The 20,697-nt window shown below is 37.5% G+C and overlaps 1 protein-coding gene across 44 annotated transcripts in view; it reads left to right on the top strand.

The window, feature by feature from the left end:
• Positions 1 to 20,697, top strand: part of CAPRIN2 (caprin family member 2) — a 43,727-nt gene that overhangs the window by 15,339 nt on the left and 7,691 nt on the right. For 15 of the 44 annotated variants that reach the window (XR_015728859.1, XR_015728858.1, XR_015728857.1 and 12 more), the window contains exons 9-18: positions 2,500 to 3,222; positions 4,897 to 4,938; positions 5,221 to 5,337; positions 7,350 to 7,481; positions 8,292 to 8,367; positions 8,944 to 8,996; positions 10,548 to 10,643; positions 13,747 to 13,899; positions 14,633 to 14,816; positions 16,903 to 17,088. Coding sequence is in view for 37 of the 44 variants with exons in the window: in XM_034403574.2 (XP_034259465.1) it covers positions 2,500 to 3,222; positions 4,897 to 4,938; positions 5,221 to 5,337; positions 7,350 to 7,481; positions 8,292 to 8,367; positions 8,944 to 8,996; positions 10,548 to 10,643; positions 13,747 to 13,899; positions 14,633 to 14,816; positions 16,903 to 17,088 (1,762 nt within the window). In the remaining 7 variants the exon portion in view is untranslated. The remainder of the gene's footprint in view (positions 1 to 2,499; positions 3,223 to 4,896; positions 4,939 to 5,220; positions 5,338 to 7,349; positions 7,482 to 8,291; positions 8,368 to 8,943; positions 8,997 to 10,547; positions 10,644 to 13,746; positions 13,900 to 14,632; positions 14,817 to 16,902; positions 17,089 to 20,697) is intronic. The other 29 variants (XR_015728855.1, XM_087873715.1, XM_087873741.1 and 26 more) reach the window with 3 other exon arrangements.

The following is a 20,697-nucleotide window of genomic DNA, read 5'->3' as shown; positions in this document are numbered from 1 at the left end:
AAAATACCAATAGTTGGATAAAGTAGTAAAAGGAATCCATCTTATTAGTTCTGAAATAATATTTCACATCCATTAATATCCATTACATTTGCCATATGCAGTAACTGGACTGGAAATTGTCTATAAATACTGGCTATGCAAATGATTTATTTTTATTTATCTTCTCAGTATATAGGCTAAGCAGGAATAGAATTCTTTATTGGCCATTAAGCTTTTATATCTTAGTGATAGACTACATTAAATTTATAATTGTTGAGCTGACCAAAATGAAGGTTTGTAAATTGGTTAAGGCACTAGTCTAGAAAGCAAGAGACTGAGTTCAAGTCCCGTTTTAGCCATGAAAGCCAACTGGGTGATTTTGGGCCAGTCGCATTCTCTTAGCTCAACCCATTTCACAGAGTTGGTGTTTGGGAAAAACAGGAGGAGGAAGTTCTGTTTGTTGGATATGTTTGGCATCTTGAGTTATTTGTAAAAATAAAGGTGGGATACAAATAAATAAAGATGTTAAAAGGAAACATGTTTTATTCCTTTCATATGTTTCCTTGAATATTTTTAAAACAGTGATCAGTTCCTTTAACTTAAGGCAGAAGAGGGCATCTAAATTGTCAGAAGTAAGAATTAAAGGCTGAGCTTATTTATGAAGACAACTCTGAGCAGATATTTAAATTTGGCAATCTCTTACAGATGCAATAATAGTGGAGTGGGAAATGAGCCAATCTAAAAGACAAGCTTGTTAGTTGGCCACTTCTCCTGAAGCAAAACATGATGATGGAATTAAAAGTCCCATTCACTAATAAACACAGTTCACAGGGAGGCACTGCTGGAGAGAGCTGGGAATATCTTGAAGTGATGTGTTATTCACCTCCCCTCCTTCCAGTCTCATCTGTCTGTCACATTTGCCAGTGAAAAAGGCAAAGAGCTAGTCCAGTTGCAAGAGAATGACATTTGAAAAGTGGGGTCTCAGCTGAAGTCTGCATGGCTAAATTGGCAGGCTGAATTCGGCTCACAAATTGGAGACCAGACATTTTCTGAACCTCCCATTTCCTTATACCACTAATTTTAAATTTTAATAAGGAACAACTGAAGAGCTGAATAAATATGCTATATATTTTTCCTTTTGCAGATGGGCCACCGGTTGGGTCTACATGGACACTTACTTCCTTGTCATTGGGAGGCTATATCAGAAGTTGGGCTTTGGGGAAGTGGTAGGGACAAATAATTATATGAGGGAATTGAAATACAAGAGAACAGAAAGATGAAGTCCCAGATAGCATTTTTCCCTGTAAAAATCCTCCCAAACTAGATTGGGGGAACATGCTAAAGAACATCTGATTTAGCTCTCTGTTGTTACATGTTTCATCACATTTTGTACTTCTCCGTTTAGTTGCTAAAGAGTTGTCCAGTTGATTGCCATTTCCCTATTCAAAATATGATATATTTAAAGAAAGAATAGAATATAAAAAGCAAAACTCCAATACTATTTCTAAAATAGCTTCTAAAATAGCATCTAAAATAGCAACTTCTATCAGATGCATAATGATAAAGCTCAAGAATGAGATGAATATTTGACTGATGCTGTACCAAAGTATATGCACTTATTAATGCCTTTGCCACTTGTTCATATACCCTGTTTAGTTCATTTCTTCAACTGCAAGTTGTTATAACAATTTATTGTAGTAAGTAGCCCTAATAATGTTATCTTTATATGGGATTGAGCCACTACAGGATTATGGTAGTTTTAGATACCAGTGGCTTGCAGGTAGATGGTTTACTTCACAGGCAAATTGTTAACCTGTAGATTTATTAGATTTTTATCTTCTGCTGAACCCAAAACAGCTGGTTCTTAGGTGACTTTCTATACATGCTAGAATTAGAGCAGCTTAATTTTGGACTGGAAAGGATACTGTTTCCATAGTTACCAATATTTTCAGACACCTCCCTTGATAGCTTCCTGCCACCTGCCTTTAATATATCTTTTTAATTTAAAAAATTAAAGGGGAAGCCAGTTTGCTGCAAAGTGTTCATTTTTAACATCATTATAGGCATTTTTGGAAAATCTGTATGACTAGTGTGTCGCTTGCTTACTGTTCCCACTAAATGCAAAAGGAGAAGGCAGTATATTGGGGGGACGGGGGGGAGATATGTTTGGATGATTGACAACAGACTCTTCAGCTTGTCTTCTGGTAAGTAGACATGTTTTGACTGGATATACAGTATCTACTTTGGGATTAATAAGTGTTCCTGCAACGACTGCCATTTTATACGAGTACCATGAATGTACTCTAAAATTTGGAAATGTCCTCAGTGGCCCTAAGACATGCCCTCCCACAAACTAGAGATTCTATCGTCTTTACTTGTTGCTTTAGCAATAAGGTATATTTTGATTGATGTCTGTTGGCTCCTCTGATGAGAACTAGTGTGCACATTAATACAGTTTATGCTGAATTTTATGCTACTCTACTGAAGTGTTTCGTTTTTGTTTCGGTCTGTACTACACAGTTTCTTAATAGGCGCTATTTGCCTGAAGTGGACTGTACTGCCAAGCCTGAAGGAACTAAACACTGGGAAATAGAACATGCTACAAAAAGTGATCCCCCCAAATCCTGGGAAATGCTGGTTGATGTCGAAGAAGAGGAACAGAAAAGGCAAAATCCAGAATCCATGAAATTATTGGAATCTATAAACCAGGAAGGGAAGAAGAAGCTGGAACTTTCACAACCTTGGGAATCGCCTCTTCAAGAAGTTGATGATCATAAGCTTGATGTTCCGAAGCCTTGGGTGGCTCCAGTTAAAGAAGAGCAGGCCTCTTCCAAATCCTGGGTAGCAAAAGAGAAAGAACAGCAGGAACCAAAGCAAGAAGGTCCCAAGCCTTGGGTAACTAAAACTAAAGGAGGATTGGAACAAAACCAGGAAAAGCCAAAAATTTGGGTGTCTCAAACTAATATGGAAACTTTGAAAAAAATAGAACCCATGAAGCCTTGGGATGCACGTGTCCGAGACGAGATGGAACAAAAGAAACAGCAACCCGAAAAGCCATGGGTGGGGCATACAGGAGAAGAGGATGAGCAAAAATCCCAACCTCCAAAAGTTTGGGGAACATCTGAGAGATCACAGCAAGTGGTCCAGCAGCCATTACAGAATACTCCTAAGATCTGGGGAGTTGGGAATCTTGTACCAAAGGATCAGACTGAGCTGAAGAAGCTTGACGGGGAAATGAAAGAAGTGAGTTGGTATAAACAATAGCATCCAAATTAATGTGCTTTGCTCATATTATTTGGCTTACTGAAAAGTAATTGCTTCTACACCTATTATCCATTTCTATTAAATACTAATCAATATACTAGTGATAATTTAGTTATTTTTCTATGTAGATTCTAGGCTAAAGAGAAGGAACCCTGACATTTCATACTATGTTAATCTTCCAATGCCCCTAATAATGTAGCTGCCCTGAATACTATTTTTGCTTTAAATGTAATGGCTAAATGCAAATAATGGTCTGGTTTTGGCAAAGCAGAAAACTTCTATTTTATGTTGCATGCCTAAATTCTATGCTAGTCCACTGCCCTCTTTCTTCCTGATGCACAGTGGAAATTTAGGTTCTTTTTCATGACATTTGAACTTCAAGAATTGCAGTTTTCTATTTAAAAATTAGACGGGCGTTTATGTCTAAAAGCTGTAACAGCATCTTTTGATTCACATGGAGCTTCATAACAAATATGTATAGGAGATGAAATTGTGGCTTTATGTTGGAACTTTCAATATTATTGATAACCATAGGTATTGAGATGATTATGTAAGTAAGGTTATGTAAGTAGGGTGAAACCACACAATTTCTAATTGATTACATTCACTAAAAATAATTGGTTTCAAATTACAGAGCAAATCTTTGTGTACTTAGACATGTACTTAGGACAAAGCAGATAATTTCTTAGAGGCTTTCAATCTTATATGCGAGAAAGGAAATATATTGAACACTTCTTTCCTCCCCTATTATTAGATTTGGCCAATACTAATATTTTAATTCAGTTTTAATTGATTTCAGTCATAAAGATATATCTCACTGAAAACATAATTTCACTATTGCATCTTTTTTTAAAAAAAAAAAGCTGAGGGTATATAAAAAATGGTTATTTCATTGATAACGTTGCCATATAAAAGCTTAGTTCCAGTGAAACTAAGAAAATCAAAAGCTTTAAGAAGAATATTATTCAGATTTTAAAAACAATACATTTAAAAGATAGCAGATCAAAACAGGAAGCATGTAGAACCTTGTGCTTGGGTTAATTTTGTAAATTGGCAGCAATCTGATGCCTCTTACTAGTTCTGCCTTCCCCTCTATTTCCTGCTTTCCAATGGTCAAGCTTGGAGCAACTCTGGACTCCAGCTGGTATTTCTGAATGCCAGGTCGGTCTGATAAAGCTCACTCATCTGGGATTTAAACCAGGATGAATAGGGCAATCTGGCATGCATTATTTAAACTTGCTTTTGGCAAGTTATTTGTATCTTGCTCTTATCCTGGGATCAAGATGAATAAGAGTTCCCATTTCATGGGTTATAGAGTATTTCAGTTCTAATTGCCATTTAGTGTATTAGTAAGTTTTAATGAGACATGTTGTTCTCTAGGGGTTGATGATGTTTTTTATTCTTTTTCTTTGGGATATTGTCCAAAGGCATATGGTCTGAGTTAGGCAGCCATATAAATGTTTTAGTGAATAATAATTTAAAGTATTTATAAAGAGGGGAAAATATAGACAACTTGTTTGTTTCTCATTCTTACTGAATATTTCAAAATACAGTAAGCTGATTTTACGCCTGTTGATATGCATTGAAATTAGAACTTTTTCTATTAGAACTATTGTAAGTTTGGTCAAATATTTTGCATGCTTTTTAATTTAGAGACGAGAATGCAGATCAAAGCTTGAATCAGATGTGAAAAAAGTGGGTAAAGTAAAAATATACGGTGATGGAGTTTGTAAAAGCAAACTAATCTTGCATGGTGTTCATAACATTGTTTTCTCTGTGCATTTGCATGAAAGTTTTTGAAGTAGAAGTAGAAATAAAATGATGTCTGGGCATCCTATGTAAAAACAAAATTATTGAGGTTCACAGAACAAAATAAGCACTTGACATACATTGGTTTTTAGCAGAAGGAAATCTTGGCTTTCAAAACTTGTTGCTGAATTGGGTTCTAATAAATAGATTTTTTTTTGGCTTGCATAGGGTGGAAAGACTGGTGGAGTAAATGAACACAGCATTGATGCGTCAAAGAAAAAAGGGAGCTTTCAGTCAATTGGAGAATCATGTAAATTACCCAGGAATATCCAAAACGTCATGCAGGTGTGCTAATCAGATTATTACAATATTTTGGAGTATTTAAAATATTTCTATGAGTAGATGTTATACTTCTGCATAAAATGCAGTATTCTGCTTTAGCCTTTTTAAGAAAGTAACCAGTGTCATAGAGAGAGAACTACCTCTACTGTGATACTCCCCCCATGGGAGCCTCAAAATAACTGGCAGAGCCATGTCTTTAAGCCAGAGCTGCCAATGGCGCAGGCGTGCGCCTGAAAATGAATGTCTTCCAGCTTGTCTTCTGGGTTTCTGGTACGCATGCACTTGCGACGATCAGCTGGCCGGTGCGCATACTCATGCAAGAAAACAGAAGCTCTTCCAGTTTCCGGCACTGCCACAAGCAAAAAGCCCAGCTGATCGTCGTGTGCGCACCAGAAGAGGAACGGGTGACGCCACGTGTGCCAGGCGACATGGCTCCGCGTGCCACTTCAGGCACATGTGCCATAGCTTCACCATCATGGCTTTAGGATCTTATGGAAGACCAGGAGGGTCAGCGCCTTTAAATGATTACATATTCCAGGTTCAAATTGTTGACTAGGTAAAAATCGTTTTGTATAAAAATCAACTTACTGCCTTTGAAACAGCTTTATATTTAATTATGTATATTATTCATAGCCCTTGAGAATTTTGAAATAATATGAGCTTAAGTAGACAGACACTGAAAAATGTTTAAAAAGCTCATTTTAATATAGTAAACAGTGGTTAGCTTCTCATATTACGCTGAGCCTTAATCTGGTTTGTTTTGCTTTGATTTAGTGTTTTGTGCCAACTCTGTTATAGCCTTTATTAGGACTTAATAATAATAATAATAATAATTTTATTTCTATACCGCCCTTCTCCCGAAGGACTCAGGGCGGTGTACAGCCTATTTAAAAACACAAAAAACACGACAACAATTTAAAATTTAAAATCATTAAATAATTAGGCTCCAATTAAAATCCCAGAAATTTAAAATACCCCAATTTAAAACGTTATGTTAGTAACCCTGCCTGGCGGAACAACAGGGTCTTCAGAGCGCAGCGAAACACCCGGAGGTTGGAAATCTTTCGTATTTCGGGGGGCAGTTCATTCCACAGGGCTGGAGCTCCCACAGAGAAGGCCCTCCCCCTGGGTGTCGCCAGCCGACATAACTTGGCTGATGGCACCCGGAGGAGACCCTCTCTGTGGGAGCGGACTGGTCGGTGGGAGGCTATTGGTGGCAGAAGTCGGTCCCGAAGGTACCCGGGTCCTATGCCATGGAGCGCTTTAAAGGTGGTAACCAACACCTTGAATCGCACCCGGAAGACCACTGGGAGCCAGTGCAGCTCGCGCAGGAGGGGTGTCACGTGGGCGCAACGGGTTGCACCCATAACCACCCGCACGGCCGCATTCTGGACCAGTTGGAGCCTCCGAGTGCTCTTCAAGGGGAGCCCCATGTAGAGAGCATTACAATAGTCCAACCGGGAGGTGACAAGGGCGTGAGTGACCGTGCGCAAGGCGTCCCGATCCAGAAAGGGCTGCAACTGGCGAATCAGGCGAACCTGATAAAAGGCCCCCCTGGCCACGGCCGTCATGTGCTCTTCTAAAGACAGCCGTGCGTCCAGGAGGACACCCAGATTGCGAGCCCTCTCTGTGGGGGGCAAAGATTCACCCCCAATAGTCAGCGATGACTTCTCTTATAGAGTAAGAGCAGCAAAATGGCTTTGCTTTTCTGCTTTCATTGCATCTATGGTAGCTGATCAGTGGCCCTCTTTTGGGTGGCCAGCTTCCTCCTAGGTAAGGAAGAACCTGAAGACTGAGTCACTATGAGGGCTGTTCTAGGCCTCTAACAGATAAAATGGCTCAGATTTGCTTGTTTGGATTTTTAGAAGGGGGCGGGGTATACATTTAAATTACACTATAAGGGAAATATAATGGCAAAGAGTAGAGGAAGCCTGATTTAAGCAATCTGAAAAGAGCTGAGTGCTCTGTGCAATTATATGCTCTTCCCCACTGCTTGCCTTTTTCTGTCGTATTAGGTAGCTAAGCCTGTGCACCAAACAGCTGCAGAGTTTTGCTCTACTTCTAGCCTTCCAAAGGATCCAGTACTCAGAAAAGAAAAACTGCAAGATTTGATGACTCAAATTCAGGGGACTTACAACTTCATGCAGGTAGGTTTATTGGTTAATATAATAGCATGGGAATTACTGGAATTAATGATGAACCAGGAAAGGTAGGAATATATTTATTTTATTTATTTATTGGTTCGATTTATATGCCGCCCTTTTCCGGAGACTCAGGGCAGCTTACAATGCATTAAGCAACAGCCTTCATACTTTTGTATATACCTGCTTAGTAGGGCTTTCGGACCCCCATAAGCGGTGTTCTTTTTTATACAAAGTCAGCTTATTGCCCCCACAATCCGGGTCCTCATTTTACCTACCTCGAAAGGATGGAAGGCTGAGTCAACCTTGACTCATATAAAGGAAGAATGACTTCAGTATCAAAATTTTGAGGCCATATCTGTGAATACATCAAATACAGTAAAAGGTAGATTCTGAAATTTTCCCTCTCTCAAAAGATATTGGCCCTGAAATGTCAACGATCTTGAAAAGGTGAATTATATATTTTTTGAATTGTGAATTTTCAGCAGGATACAGTATATCTGGCCTATTTTAAAGTCAAGACCAGGGAGAAATATTCCTCAGTATGTTAAATTTTTACTTATAAATTAGGATCCTGAAATTATCGTGGCAATAGTCAGCTTTATGGTGATAAAAACAAGGTGTTCAGTAAGACATTAATTAGTCTTAAATATTTAATATTTACCCATTTATTTCATTGTTAAACTAATGTTACACTTCTAGATTATATTTGCATTTTGCTTTTTGGATCTTTTAGCTGTGTATATAAATGTGTGAAAGTGTGTATATTTTTATACACACATGTATATCCAAAAGAGTAACACATTTGTCTTTAAGGAATCACTTCTGGATTTTGATAAACCTTCACAAAGTGCTGGCTGTTCATCACAAGCCTCTTCTGTTGATTCTTCTGGTAATTCTATTTAATACATTTAAATGAATAAAAATATATATATTATAAGGAAATAAAACAATAAAATAAAATAAATAACAAAACAGTTGCTTAGCATTCATATTCTAATTTTAACTAGTTGATTGTGTTTATGGCAAACAAAGATGACTTATTTGAATGTCTGGCTTTTTATAAATAAAAAGAGTTTGTATGAAAACTTTAATTTTGAATCTTTGCCCTACATTTCTATTTCAACATTAATTGAGATAAAGAATGTATCAAAGCTGTATCTAAATTATATCAACATATTGAGGAGGTAATGTGTGTAAAAAAATACTGCAGTATTTTTATTGTTTATTTAATGAAACATTTGGAGTTATATCTAATTTTGATTTCAAATTGAAGACTTTAAAACTCTATCCTTGTTTAGTCTCAACTAGCTATTCAGATGCAAATCAATAATGCTAAATATAATTATAGCTGTCAGCCTTTATAAATCTAGAAATGGTAATACTGTGTTACCTAATACAGGACTATCGAACTGACTCTTTTCTTAATTTATTGGAAACAGTTATAACCAACTTCTTATTTTTTTAGCTTCTAATGAACAACTTTCAAGCCAAAATGACTTCCCTGAACAATCAATACAGGTAAAATCGAAAGTTGTCATTTGTGAAGAAAGATGTCAACTTTTAAATATATTATTATATGGTTTATTTGATTCAAAATTCATTTTTATTTTTCCATTATGTGCCAGGGCTAAATTTACTTTTCTGTGTCAGGAAAAAGTAGCATTCCCTTGAAGGGACAATAAGGAAAAAAATTGGCTTATTTGGATCCTTGCTACAGGTAGTCCTCAATCTACAGCAGTTTGTTTAGTTAACCATTCAGAGTTACAATGGAACTGAAAAAGTGACTTATAACCGTTTTTCACACTTATGGCCATTGCGGTATCCCCATAGTCACTTGGCTCATTTATGACGGTTTCAGTGTCCTGTGACACTGGTCACGTGATCATTTTTGCAACCTTATGACAAGCAAAGTCAATGGGGAAGCCAGATTCACTAACAACTGTGTTACTAACTTAACAATTCACTTATAGAGTATGGCAACAAAGGTCGTAAAATGGGGCAAAACTCACTTAAAGACTGTCTTGCTTAGCAACAGAAATTTTGGGTTCAATTATGGTCATAAGTTGAGGACTACTTGTATAATGTGTACTATCAGGGACAGTATGCCTGACTCCCAGCTGTTGGAAGAATTTCAGTGGGAAGATTACTACATTCCATCATGTTCTACTTGTGGGATTCAGTATAATGGTGATCAGAACACTATAATGAACTAAATGTGTCCTGGCTTAACAAATGTCTCGCTGAGCAACAGAAATTTTGGAGTCATAAGTTGAAGACTCCCTGTATTTTCTGAAGTTAGTATTAGGGTTTGTCCTCCTGTGAAAAATGTCTAATCTTCTAAACTAGTCTGATTCCAAAAGAGACACGAATAAATGAAATTTGGAGGTTTTTTTTTCCAAAACACCTGTTCCTGTTTAATGCTACTTATTATATGGCACACCAGGGAGAAACTAAATTAGGCCTCCCAACATTCAAAGCAGAATCATTGGAAAGTTGGACAATTAGACATTTAATCTAGTTATCAGTGATGGAATGTTTTCCATGATTGGGCAGAGCAAAAGTCATTCTTTCCAAAGAAGTTGCCTTCAGTTATCTGCTATCTTATACATAATTGAGGATAACATTAAGAAAGGAAGAAAGACGATGGCTTGCATAACAACATTCAACAGGCAACCAAGTTCATCTTTGTCTAGCCTTCTTTCTCACTGTGATAAAATATAAACCTTTGCCGAAACCCAGTATCTTCAGTTATCATTACTATTATGGTTCATTGCATAGTCAGCCAGATGTTCAAACTGGAATTGGCATTTTTATCCAGCTATCAAGTCCTTCCCAAGGACCTGGGATGGGCAAATGTTGATTTTTTAAAATGATTATTATTAAACAAATTCATATAGCCATGAATACATAGATGATTCCAGGCAGCTTACAACATTATTTTTTTTTTAAAAAAAATCATAGAATAATGTCTTAAGTGAACATTTAATGATGAAGCAAATGTCATAATGTATTTCAAATTATACTTTTAAAGATCTCCTTTAATGGTCTTGTGTCAACTTTTATTGTCAGAGTGCTTCTTCTCCCGTGACTTTGCATGGATCAAACACTTCCTTGATTTCTGATAACACCTTGTCTGGATCAGAAACTGAACTTCATTCACCACAAGTAAGACAGCTTTACTAATTCTCCTCTCTGTTTTTGATTCTCTTGATGCTAATTTATGGTATTTCCCACCTTCAATCAGGGAATTGCTTTTGCAGAGCTCCACCAACCTGTAATAACTTTTGAGAAAGAAGTATGCGGCCTTATGCCTGTAATAGATGGGTGATTGGAGAAGGGGGGGGGGGCTGGTTAATGTTCAGTAGTTCAATAGTATCAATACACCTTTGCTAGGAAAACAAGAAACAGTCAAGTATGGAAAAACCCTGTACCTCTTTTCCAGAGCCCCATTTACATTCTATTTCTACTGTGCAATATACTTTGTATGATATCCCCAATACAATATTAGTGTTCCTTTCTTTAAATATTGATCTCGTTCTGCAGGATAATTTTTTGCTGCATTGGTTTCTTGGTATGAATTCTGCAAATTTCCTGTTTTCTGAATGTGACGTAATTAGCATTTCCAGAGTTCCCAGCCTATATACTGTATTTTTCGGAGTATAAGTCACACCAGAGTATAAGACGCACCTTAGTTTTTGAGGAGGAAAATAGGAAAAAAGCTGATTGACGGGTGGATCGGCCTCCTGGAATACTCCCAATCAGCTGTTCCCGGAAGTGAATTTTAGCAACAAGTTTGTTGGTTGTGAGCTCTGTGTCTTTTTTTTCTGCCTCTGAAACTTCTGAAACGCTGTTTCAGAAAAAACTTTATTTTTCTGAAGCTTTGTTTCTAATGCTGTTTTCAGCCTCTGAAACCTCGGTTTGAGAAAATGGGCGGGGCTACATAAGAGCACCCAGATTTTCACCCTCTTTTTTGGGTGGAAAAGGTGCATCTTATACTCGGAAAAATACGGTAGTTAAAGAAGGGGGCTCTAAGAAAAGTAAATAAATTCATTTTGTGGTTCTTTTTGTCCTTAAAGGAGAAGCCCTCAGAGTATCTATCATCTGTAATATAAAAAAAAAATCCCAGTTCACTAAAACAAACTGAACTTTGCCTTTTTTGCCCATTCTTTGCTTTTTTTCAATTGTAAAATGTTCTTACTAGAGGTAGAACTAGATAGGATTCTTATTGTCTTGTTCAATAAATGGTTTATTAAGAAGCTTAACTATTTATTTATTAATTTGATTTTATTTCTGAGGGGTCCTTGGTACTCTCTGAGTTCGGTGCACTGAGGACCTTATCTAGAAATGGGTAATGAAATATCTGCAAGAAAACAACCAAGCTGAGAGACCACCACGGACCCCTCATTTCAACCCTGAGCTACAAATATTCTCATTTATTGATCTTATTTTTATATGTGTAGTCAGAATGTTCATTGCCTGTTTTGAGAATACTGGTTTGCAAAAGCCTAAACTATGAATTTTACATATCTTGATTTTTAAATAAGTTTCTCAAAAGCTATACATAAAGCAAATTCTATCTGCATACTTAGCTACCTCGTTTTTCTATGTTACTGTAGCTTTTTTTATGCTACAATAGTGTGGAAACAATGTGGAATTCTTTTATATATTTGCTTTGACTTTACTTTCAGAGAAGTAAATAAAAAATTGTTATTGTGAATGTGGCAGAATTCTAAAATTTACATTGTAAAATGTACTAACAGAGGCAAAAAGCTACTGATTATTATAGCAGAGCACAATGTAAGAACAGAATCTTTTTGGATTTCTTTCAACTTACCTCAGAGGAACCATATGGAGATTATACAAAATTCTACCTTGCTTTGCCACTTTAAATCTCCGCTTTATTTTTCTTCCTTTATTTCCCCCACGGCCATTAGCTGCTGTTATTTCGCTGGGGCACCTTTTAACAATTTAAAAATATTTCTTTTTTGCCTATGAGCTGGCAATCACTCACCCGGCATCAATACTCTGTTCAAATCACCGCTCCTGCTCAAAACTTGGTCCGGTTGGCCCAGCTTTATGACAGCTGCAATGGCCTCCGCCACCGAGCTGAAGAGTTTCCTCCAACCTCCGAGGAACTTGCCTGTTCCTCTTGGTCGTTTGAGGTGCCTCTCCTTCTTCTCCGTCCCTACAGGACAGATCTGGTCCGAAGACCCCTCGACAGCGGTTTGTCAGCCCGGGATTTTGCAAGGCTCATCAGAGCCCACTATTCCCTGTCTGTCTCGCCGCAACACTTCTGGTCGAATCCATTTTACCTTGGTTATATCTTGAAATGAGCCTTCTCTAGAAATTACCTCCATCAATCTTTTAAGGAAGACCATATTTACCTTGGCCACTGAGTGCAACTTAACACCTTTAAAATGGTTTCTCCAGACTTCTGTTCCATATTCTTCTCTTCATAATTTCAATTTCCAATACAGCTAGTCCTCAACCTATGGCCACAATTGGGACCAAAATTTCCATTACTAGGTAAGGTGGTTGTTAAGTGAGTTGCGCCCAATTTTACTACCTCTTTTGCAACAGTTAAGTGAATCATACCCTCTTTAAGTGAATTCAACTTACTCCATTGACTGCTTCTTAGAAGCTGGCTGGGAAGGTTGCAGATGATGATCACATGATTCTGGGATGCTGCAACCATCATAACATGCTAGTTGCCAAGTGGCCAAATTTTGATCTGGGAGGATGTTGTGATGGTCGTAAATGTGAGGACTAGTTGTAAGTCAGGCTTTTTCAGTGCTGTAGTAACTTCACTGAACAAATAGTTGTAAGTTGAGGATTACTTGTGATCTTTGTGTAACATAACTCAAGAAATTACTGAGCAGTTTATGTCATAAAAGACTGTAATTATTCTGCTTAAAAAAAATACATTAAGAATAGGAATTAAGAGAAAAACTGCTCTTTTTTGCTCTTTTTACTTTTACATATCTTTGTTTCAGAGAATCCTTCCAAATATTTAGAATAATGTAGGTTATTGAAGATAAATATAACTGTTGGCTTGCAGAAACTGCTAATGTTTGATCATTTAGAGCAGGGGTGTCAAATTTACAGCCCGCGGGCCAGATGCGCTACAATCTGGCCATGCCCATCCCCGTTTTAGCGAATGGGGGAAAAGTCAAGATATGTCATGTGATGACGTGACACCTCGAGTTTGACACCCCTGATTTAGAGTTTTAACAACCTAACCTGTTTCACTCTGCTTCCTCTCGTCAAGGTTCCTACTCCACTTTCAAGTGAATCACAGACACCACTGACACCCTCAAGAAATACCGTGTCACCAGTACATCAGGGGAACGTTTTTCAATCTCCTCCATCAAGTAGCAGTGCTGTTAATGTAAAAGCACCTCCTTTTCAGGCTATGCAGACTGTAAGTATAATATAATTAGATGTTTGACAACATAACAAAATATTGGCCACATTTTTTTTTTTTGGCAGCTCCTTTACAAAGAACAGATGGTCTTCATATAAGATATAAGACAACAAAACTACATTTTGTTGAATAGACATTTCAGATAATCTTCGCTTAACAGCCATTCAAAGTTATGGTGTTCCCCCCTTACTGGCTTGAATTTATAGCCATTTGCAGCATCTTGCAGTCACATGACTGATTTTTGGTCCCCCCCCCCCCCCCGTTTCAATTATTACTTCCAATTTCTGGCCAAAATCGCCAATTGGGTATAATTGATTTGTTTAATGACCATGTTCATTTAATGACTGCCAGAAAAAAAGTAAAATCGGCCACAGTTATGTAATAACCTGCTTAATGACCTCCGCAATGTACAACCATAATTCTGGGCTCAATTATAATCATAAGTCAGGAACTACCTGTAATCTATTTTTCACAATGTTTCATTTTAGAAATTAGAATGTTAGTAAATTAGAAATCCCAACATATAACCCTAGATGAAATTAAACATTGCAAAGAAAAAAATGTGCAAGCTAGACACGAGACTTCCTGGAAGTTATAAAATCTCTTTTTCATTTGTCCATAGCAAATTATTAACATTTCAATTTCCCCTATGAATTATATCTGTTTGATTTGGAGCACTAAAAGCTGCTGCTTTAGGCCAACATAGTTCATAACATGTCTTCTTTTGTAGGTGTTCAAAGTGAATGCACCTTTGCCACCTCGTAGAGAGCAGGATGCGAAAGAGAATTCTCTGCATTCCACAGGATACAATCAGAATTTTTCAACAGCCAGCACACAGACGCCACCCCCATGTAAATTAGCATCCACACAAAATGCGGAACAAACAACTTTTTCACAAGAGTCTCTTTCAAATGGTAAGAATTTCAGTGCAAATCAGTAACTGAACTGATAATGCCAGAGATGATTCTAAACTCATTTTGAACATTCCATAATATTTAATGCACATTACTTTAAAAATGACAGAAAAACTTGTCGTCATATTTGGTTTTTTAGTTCTATTAGAAAACCTTTTACTCATGGAGCCATCCTTTGAAAAGGTAGTGCAGTCTGATGTGACCAGAATGAATGTTAAATTTTAAGCTGACCATATTTTTTTTTACCCCAATAGTGGAAAGTCCCACGATCATCTAAGGTGTGTGTGTGTGTGTATGTATGTATGTATGTGTATACATATACATACCTACCCTGTTTCCCCCCAAAATAAGACGACATCTGATAATAAGCCCAGTCGGGCTTTTGAGCGCATGGCAATAAGGCCAAGCGCTTATTTCAGCGTTCAAAAAAATATAAGACAGGGTCTTATTTTCGGGGAAACACGGTACATACATACATACATACATACAAACATACATACATACACCGTGTTTTCACCAAAATAAGGCCGGGTCTTAAATTAATTTTTGTTCCAAAAGACGCATTATGGCTTATTTTCCGGTTAGGTCTTATTTTGGGGAAAATACAGTACTAAACGCCTCCATCTGGTTGACGATCTTAACTGGGGCTTATTTTTGGGGTAGGGATTATATTATGAGCATCTTGAAAAATCATGCTAAGCCTTATTTTCCAGTTGGGTCTTATTTTTGGGGAAACAGGGTATCATTCTGAATAGCATGTCAAGGGCACACTGCAGAAAGGGGCACAACATACATATTTGAATTAGATTATATATAACACAATATATAAATATTGTTTCAGGTGTCAAATATATGTCAATTATTTGACAATTAAGTATACCCTCAGGGTGACTCTCTTTCCATGCATTTACACTGATGCTAAGATTTAAAATAATTTAATAAATGTGCAAGCAACAAATTATTCAAACACATACACACTGGTATATATCTCCCATGAAAATAATTTTAATTATTTTAATTAAAATTTTAATAATAAGTCAAGAGGGTAAACATAATGACCACTGAAAATTGGAAGCATTTCTATTACAGAACTGTAAATTGTTTTCATTTGATTTGACTTCTTGAAGGAGGTTTATTTCTCAGCTGATTCATCCAACCTGGCCAGACTGTTCTGATTTTTTCAGTCCTCCCTTATGTCCTCCAATCTCCACCTACATCTAAAATGCTAGAAAATGTTCAGCTTCCACCTCCTTCCCTGTAATCTCACTTATACTTCCCGTGGGAGTATAATTGGAGACATGTCGGAGTTTTTACTGTATAGCAATCTTAACCTACCATGGCATCTTCTTTTTATCATTTCTACATTTTTCCCCCACACTCCCACCCCATGCTGGGATTTTACTTTTTGCAGACCATGCATTCCAATGAAAGGTTTTTATTTTGTCTGCTATGATTATATGGGCAAGGAGAGAGATTAGTAACTTTGTTGCAAAACTATAAAAGTGTCCATTTTCTCCATTCCATTAGTTGGGAACCTATAGTAGAATATTCTTTTTTGGGAGGTAAATGTTCTGGACAGCTTTTGCATGTTTCCAAATGGAAATGCCCACTTTTGAGATGAATGTTGCTTTTGAGTACCTTGTACTCTTTTCTACTGTGGGGAAACAGAATGTTGAATTAGTTCTTTAGTAATTAGTAACAAATAGAGAGTGGATCATACCCATTTTGACGAGATAATGGCAAGAAAACTTAAATTGCCAAATTTGTTTTCTTAATGTCTTATTTTAATATATTGTTTTGTTTCGTAGCAAGAAGTGTTAAGTACATTTAAACTTATCATTATCTGTCTTAATACTGCTAAGACTGGATAGTTTATGTTAAGTTCCAACTACTTAATGAAGTCTTAAATTCAACAAATTCATCTATTTTTAAACGGTTATTAACAGTAACAAGGTGATATTCCTGTATGTTACAAGCAGAGTGCAAATAATGAATAATAAAGGTTGAGGGAAAAGGTCAGGAATCACATCCTTTTCCTTTGCAGTAGCTTACAGGAGTATGTAAGATGTGTACTTCTTATTTTAAGCAGGTACTTGCCAGGCTGAGGGAGCTGTTCCTGTCAGCAATGGTACCCTCACTTTTTATGCAGCACAGACAGCCACTTTTCCTAGACCATCACAGCCTTTTATTGGAAACCGTGGATCTATCAGAGGTTCTCTCAGGGGTGTAAGATCGATGAATAATTCCTATCGCTCTCCTGGTGGATATAAAGGTAAGTTCCAGTTCTATGAAAATGTTGATGTATGTTTTGATGCAGACCTATTTCTAACCCTATTCAGAAATGAATCCTGAAAGAATGATCATTAACTGTAATTGAGATTCTACGGACTTAACATTGTAGAATATGAAATACAATTCTTATTGGACCAAGGACAATACCATGTTTCCCCGAAAATAAGACCGGATCTTATATTAATTTTTGCTCCAAAAGATGCATTAGGGCTTATTTTCTGGTTAGGTCTTATTTTGGGGGAAATACGGTACTAAATGCACCCATCTGACTGACAGTCTTAACTGTGGCTTATTTTGAGGTGGGGTGGGGGGTAGGGCTTAGATTATAAGCATCCTGAAAAATCATGCTAGCACTTGTTTTCTGGTTGGGTCTTATTTTCAGGGAAACAGGGTACCACTCTGAATAGCATGTCAAGGGCACACTGCGGAAAGGGGCATGACATACATACTTGAATTAGGTTATATATAACACAATATATAAATATTGTTTCAGGTGTTAATTGTATGTCAATTATTTGACAGTTAAGTACAGGTGAAACTCAAAAAATTAGAATATCGTGCAAAAGTTCATTTATTTCAGTAATGCAACTTAAAAGGTGAAACTAATACATGAAGTAGACTCATTATATGCAAAGCGAGATAGTTTAAGCCTTGATTTGTCATACTTTTGATGATTATGGCTTACAGCTCATGAAAACCCCAAATTCACAATCTCAGAAAATTAGAATATTGTGAAAAGGTTCAATATTCTAGGCTCAAAAGTGTCCCACTCTACTCAGCTAATTAAGCCAAAACACCTGCAAAGGGTTCCTGAGCCTTTAAATGGTCTCTCAGTCTGGTTCAGTAGGAATCACAATCATGGGAAAGACTGCTGACCTGACAGTTGTGCAGAAAACCATCATTGACACCCTCCATAAGGAGGGAAAGCCTCAAAAGGTAATTGCAAAAGAAGTTGGATGTTCCCAAAGTGCTGTATCAAAGCACATTAATAGAAAGTTATGTGGAAGGGAAAAGTGTGGAAGAAAAAGGTGCACAAGCAGCAGGGATGACCGCAGCCTGGAGAGGATTGTCAGGAAAAGGCCATTCAAAAGTGTTGGGGACTGTTGCAAGGAGTGGACTGAGGCTGGAGTCAGTGCATCAAGAGCCACCACACACAGACGGATCCTGGACATGGGCTTCAAATGTCATATTCCTCTTGTCAAGCCACTCCTGAACAACAAACAGCGTCAGAAGCATCTTACTTGGGCTAAAGAAAAAAAGAACCAGTCTGTTGCTCAGTGGTCCAAAGTCCTCTTTTCTGATGAGAACAACTTTTGCATCTCATTTGGAAACCAAGGACTCAGAGTCTGGAGGAAGAATGGAGAGGCACACACTGCAAGATGCTTGAAGTCCAGTGTGAAGTTTCCATAGTCTGTGTTGATTTGGGGAGCCATTTCATCTGCTGGTGTTGGTCCACTGTGCTTCATTAAATCCAGGGTCAACGCAGCTGTCTACCAGGAGATATTGGAGCACTTCATGCTTCGTTCCACAGACGAGCTTTATGGGGATGCTGACTTCATTTTCCAGCAGGACTTGGCACCTGCCCACACTGCCAAAAGTACCAAAACCTGGTTCAATGATCATGGGATTACTGTGCTTGATTGGCCAGCAAACTCGCCTGACCTGAACCCAATAGAGAATCTATGGGGCATTGCCAAGAGAAAGATGAGAGACATGAGACCGAACAATGCAGAAGAGCTGAAGGCCGCTATTGAAGCATCCTGGTCTTCCATAACACCTCAGCAGTGCCACAGGCTGATAGCATCCATGCCACGCCACAGTAATTGGGCGTAATTGAGGCAGTAATTGATGGAAAAGGGGCCCAAACCAAGTACTGAGTACATACGCATGCTTATACTTTTCAGAGGTCCGATATTGTTCAATGTACAATCCTTGTTTTATTGATTTCATGTAATATTCTAATTTTCTGAGATTGTGAATTTGGGGTTTTCATGAGCTGTAAGCCATAATCATCAAAATTATGACAAATCAAGGCTTGAACTATCTCGCTTTGCATGTAATGAGTCTATCTCATATATTAGTTTCACCTTTTAAATTGCATTACTGAAATAAATGAACTTTTGCACGATATTCTAATTTTTCGAGTTTCACCTGTATACCCTGAGTGACTCTCTTCTTATGCATTTACACTGATGCTCAGATTTAAAATAACTCAATAAATGTGCGAGCAACAAATTATTCTCCCATGCGCTCATGTTCTCCCATGTATATTGAGACTTTCATCCACCACCTCATGCATGCATATATTCTCACCTATGAGAGTCTCATAGATATATAGTGGTTATTTGGAATTCTTGCTGACAACCAATAGATAGGGGGAATATAGGAGGCTGCACCCTAATAGGCTGCAGATTATGCATCTGCATATCATTATGCATATCATTATTATGCATCTCTCTAGATCTGAATTCACTCAGTGTAATCCGGGTGACAGATTCTTAGTGATGAACCTAATCTCACCTCCCAGAAGTATGGGTGTTTTCAAATCTTATTCACAAGCCTGTACTATTCCAGCAAGCTTTTGGCCTATATATGTGTTTAGCAACCACACATTTAGGATTTTTTTCAACTTACAACTTGCACTGAATGGGTAGTATTTATGATCAGAGTATCCCCTGGTTTCAGGTCCAAGATCAAGGATGACAACAAAATCCAACCCAATCCAATCCTTTATTTGCTTACACTTAATGGATAGAATCTTGCCAAACTAAAACTATAATCTTCTAACCTACTAGATATATCTTGAGAGATTCCAGGGTAAATCCACCCTGAACCTTTCTCTTGCCCCAACTAAACTCAGGATCGCAGTCTCTTAATCTGGGAAAGCTCTGTGTTGCCAAAACTCCTTCCATCACAACTGATATCTATCTATCTATCTATCTATCTATCTATCTATCTATCTATCTATCTATCTATCCATCTCCCCCCGAATCTTTTTCTCTCTATTGTATATGGCCACCCATCTCAGAAGAAGGATAAAGCAAAAAAATAATATGTATCTGGATTCTTGAAGAAATATTGTTCAAAGAATATTTGAATTATCAATTTAATCACATAAAAAGGACCCAGTCTAGCATGCTCAAATTTTGAAGTCAGATACCAAAGTGAAATGCTAAGGATGCTGGTTGCTAAAGAGCATCTTAGACATTGACTTCCCTGTCCTTGGAAGAGTTGACTATCTTTTTATGCATGGTTATTATATAAAGATAGTTAAGTTACTGAATATTCAAAATTTTGCTCACTTCCTCTTTGACAACAAATTGGGTCTGTTCCTTTTTTATGACACAAGGTGCAGAGCAGTGGTGAAATGTAAAATTTGTTACTACCGGTTCTGTGGGCGTGGCATGGTGGGGGGATGTAATGTGACTGGGTGGGCATGGCCAACTTTTTTTTTTACTTTTAAAAGCATTTTTTCTACAACCTCTTTGGTCAAGGGGTTCTTAAAAAATGCTTTTAAAAGGTTCTGCCGATTAGGTAACTCAGCTAGGATCGTCAGAGGCTTTTAAAAACATTTTTTTCCCTACAACCT

Source organism: Pantherophis guttatus, chromosome 7, assembly GCF_059756535.1.
Source record: "Pantherophis guttatus breed Tessera chromosome 7, ASM5975653v1, whole genome shotgun sequence".
NCBI lineage: Eukaryota > Metazoa > Chordata > Lepidosauria > Squamata > Colubridae > Pantherophis > Pantherophis guttatus.
This window is presented reverse-complemented; position numbering and strand designations above follow the sequence as displayed.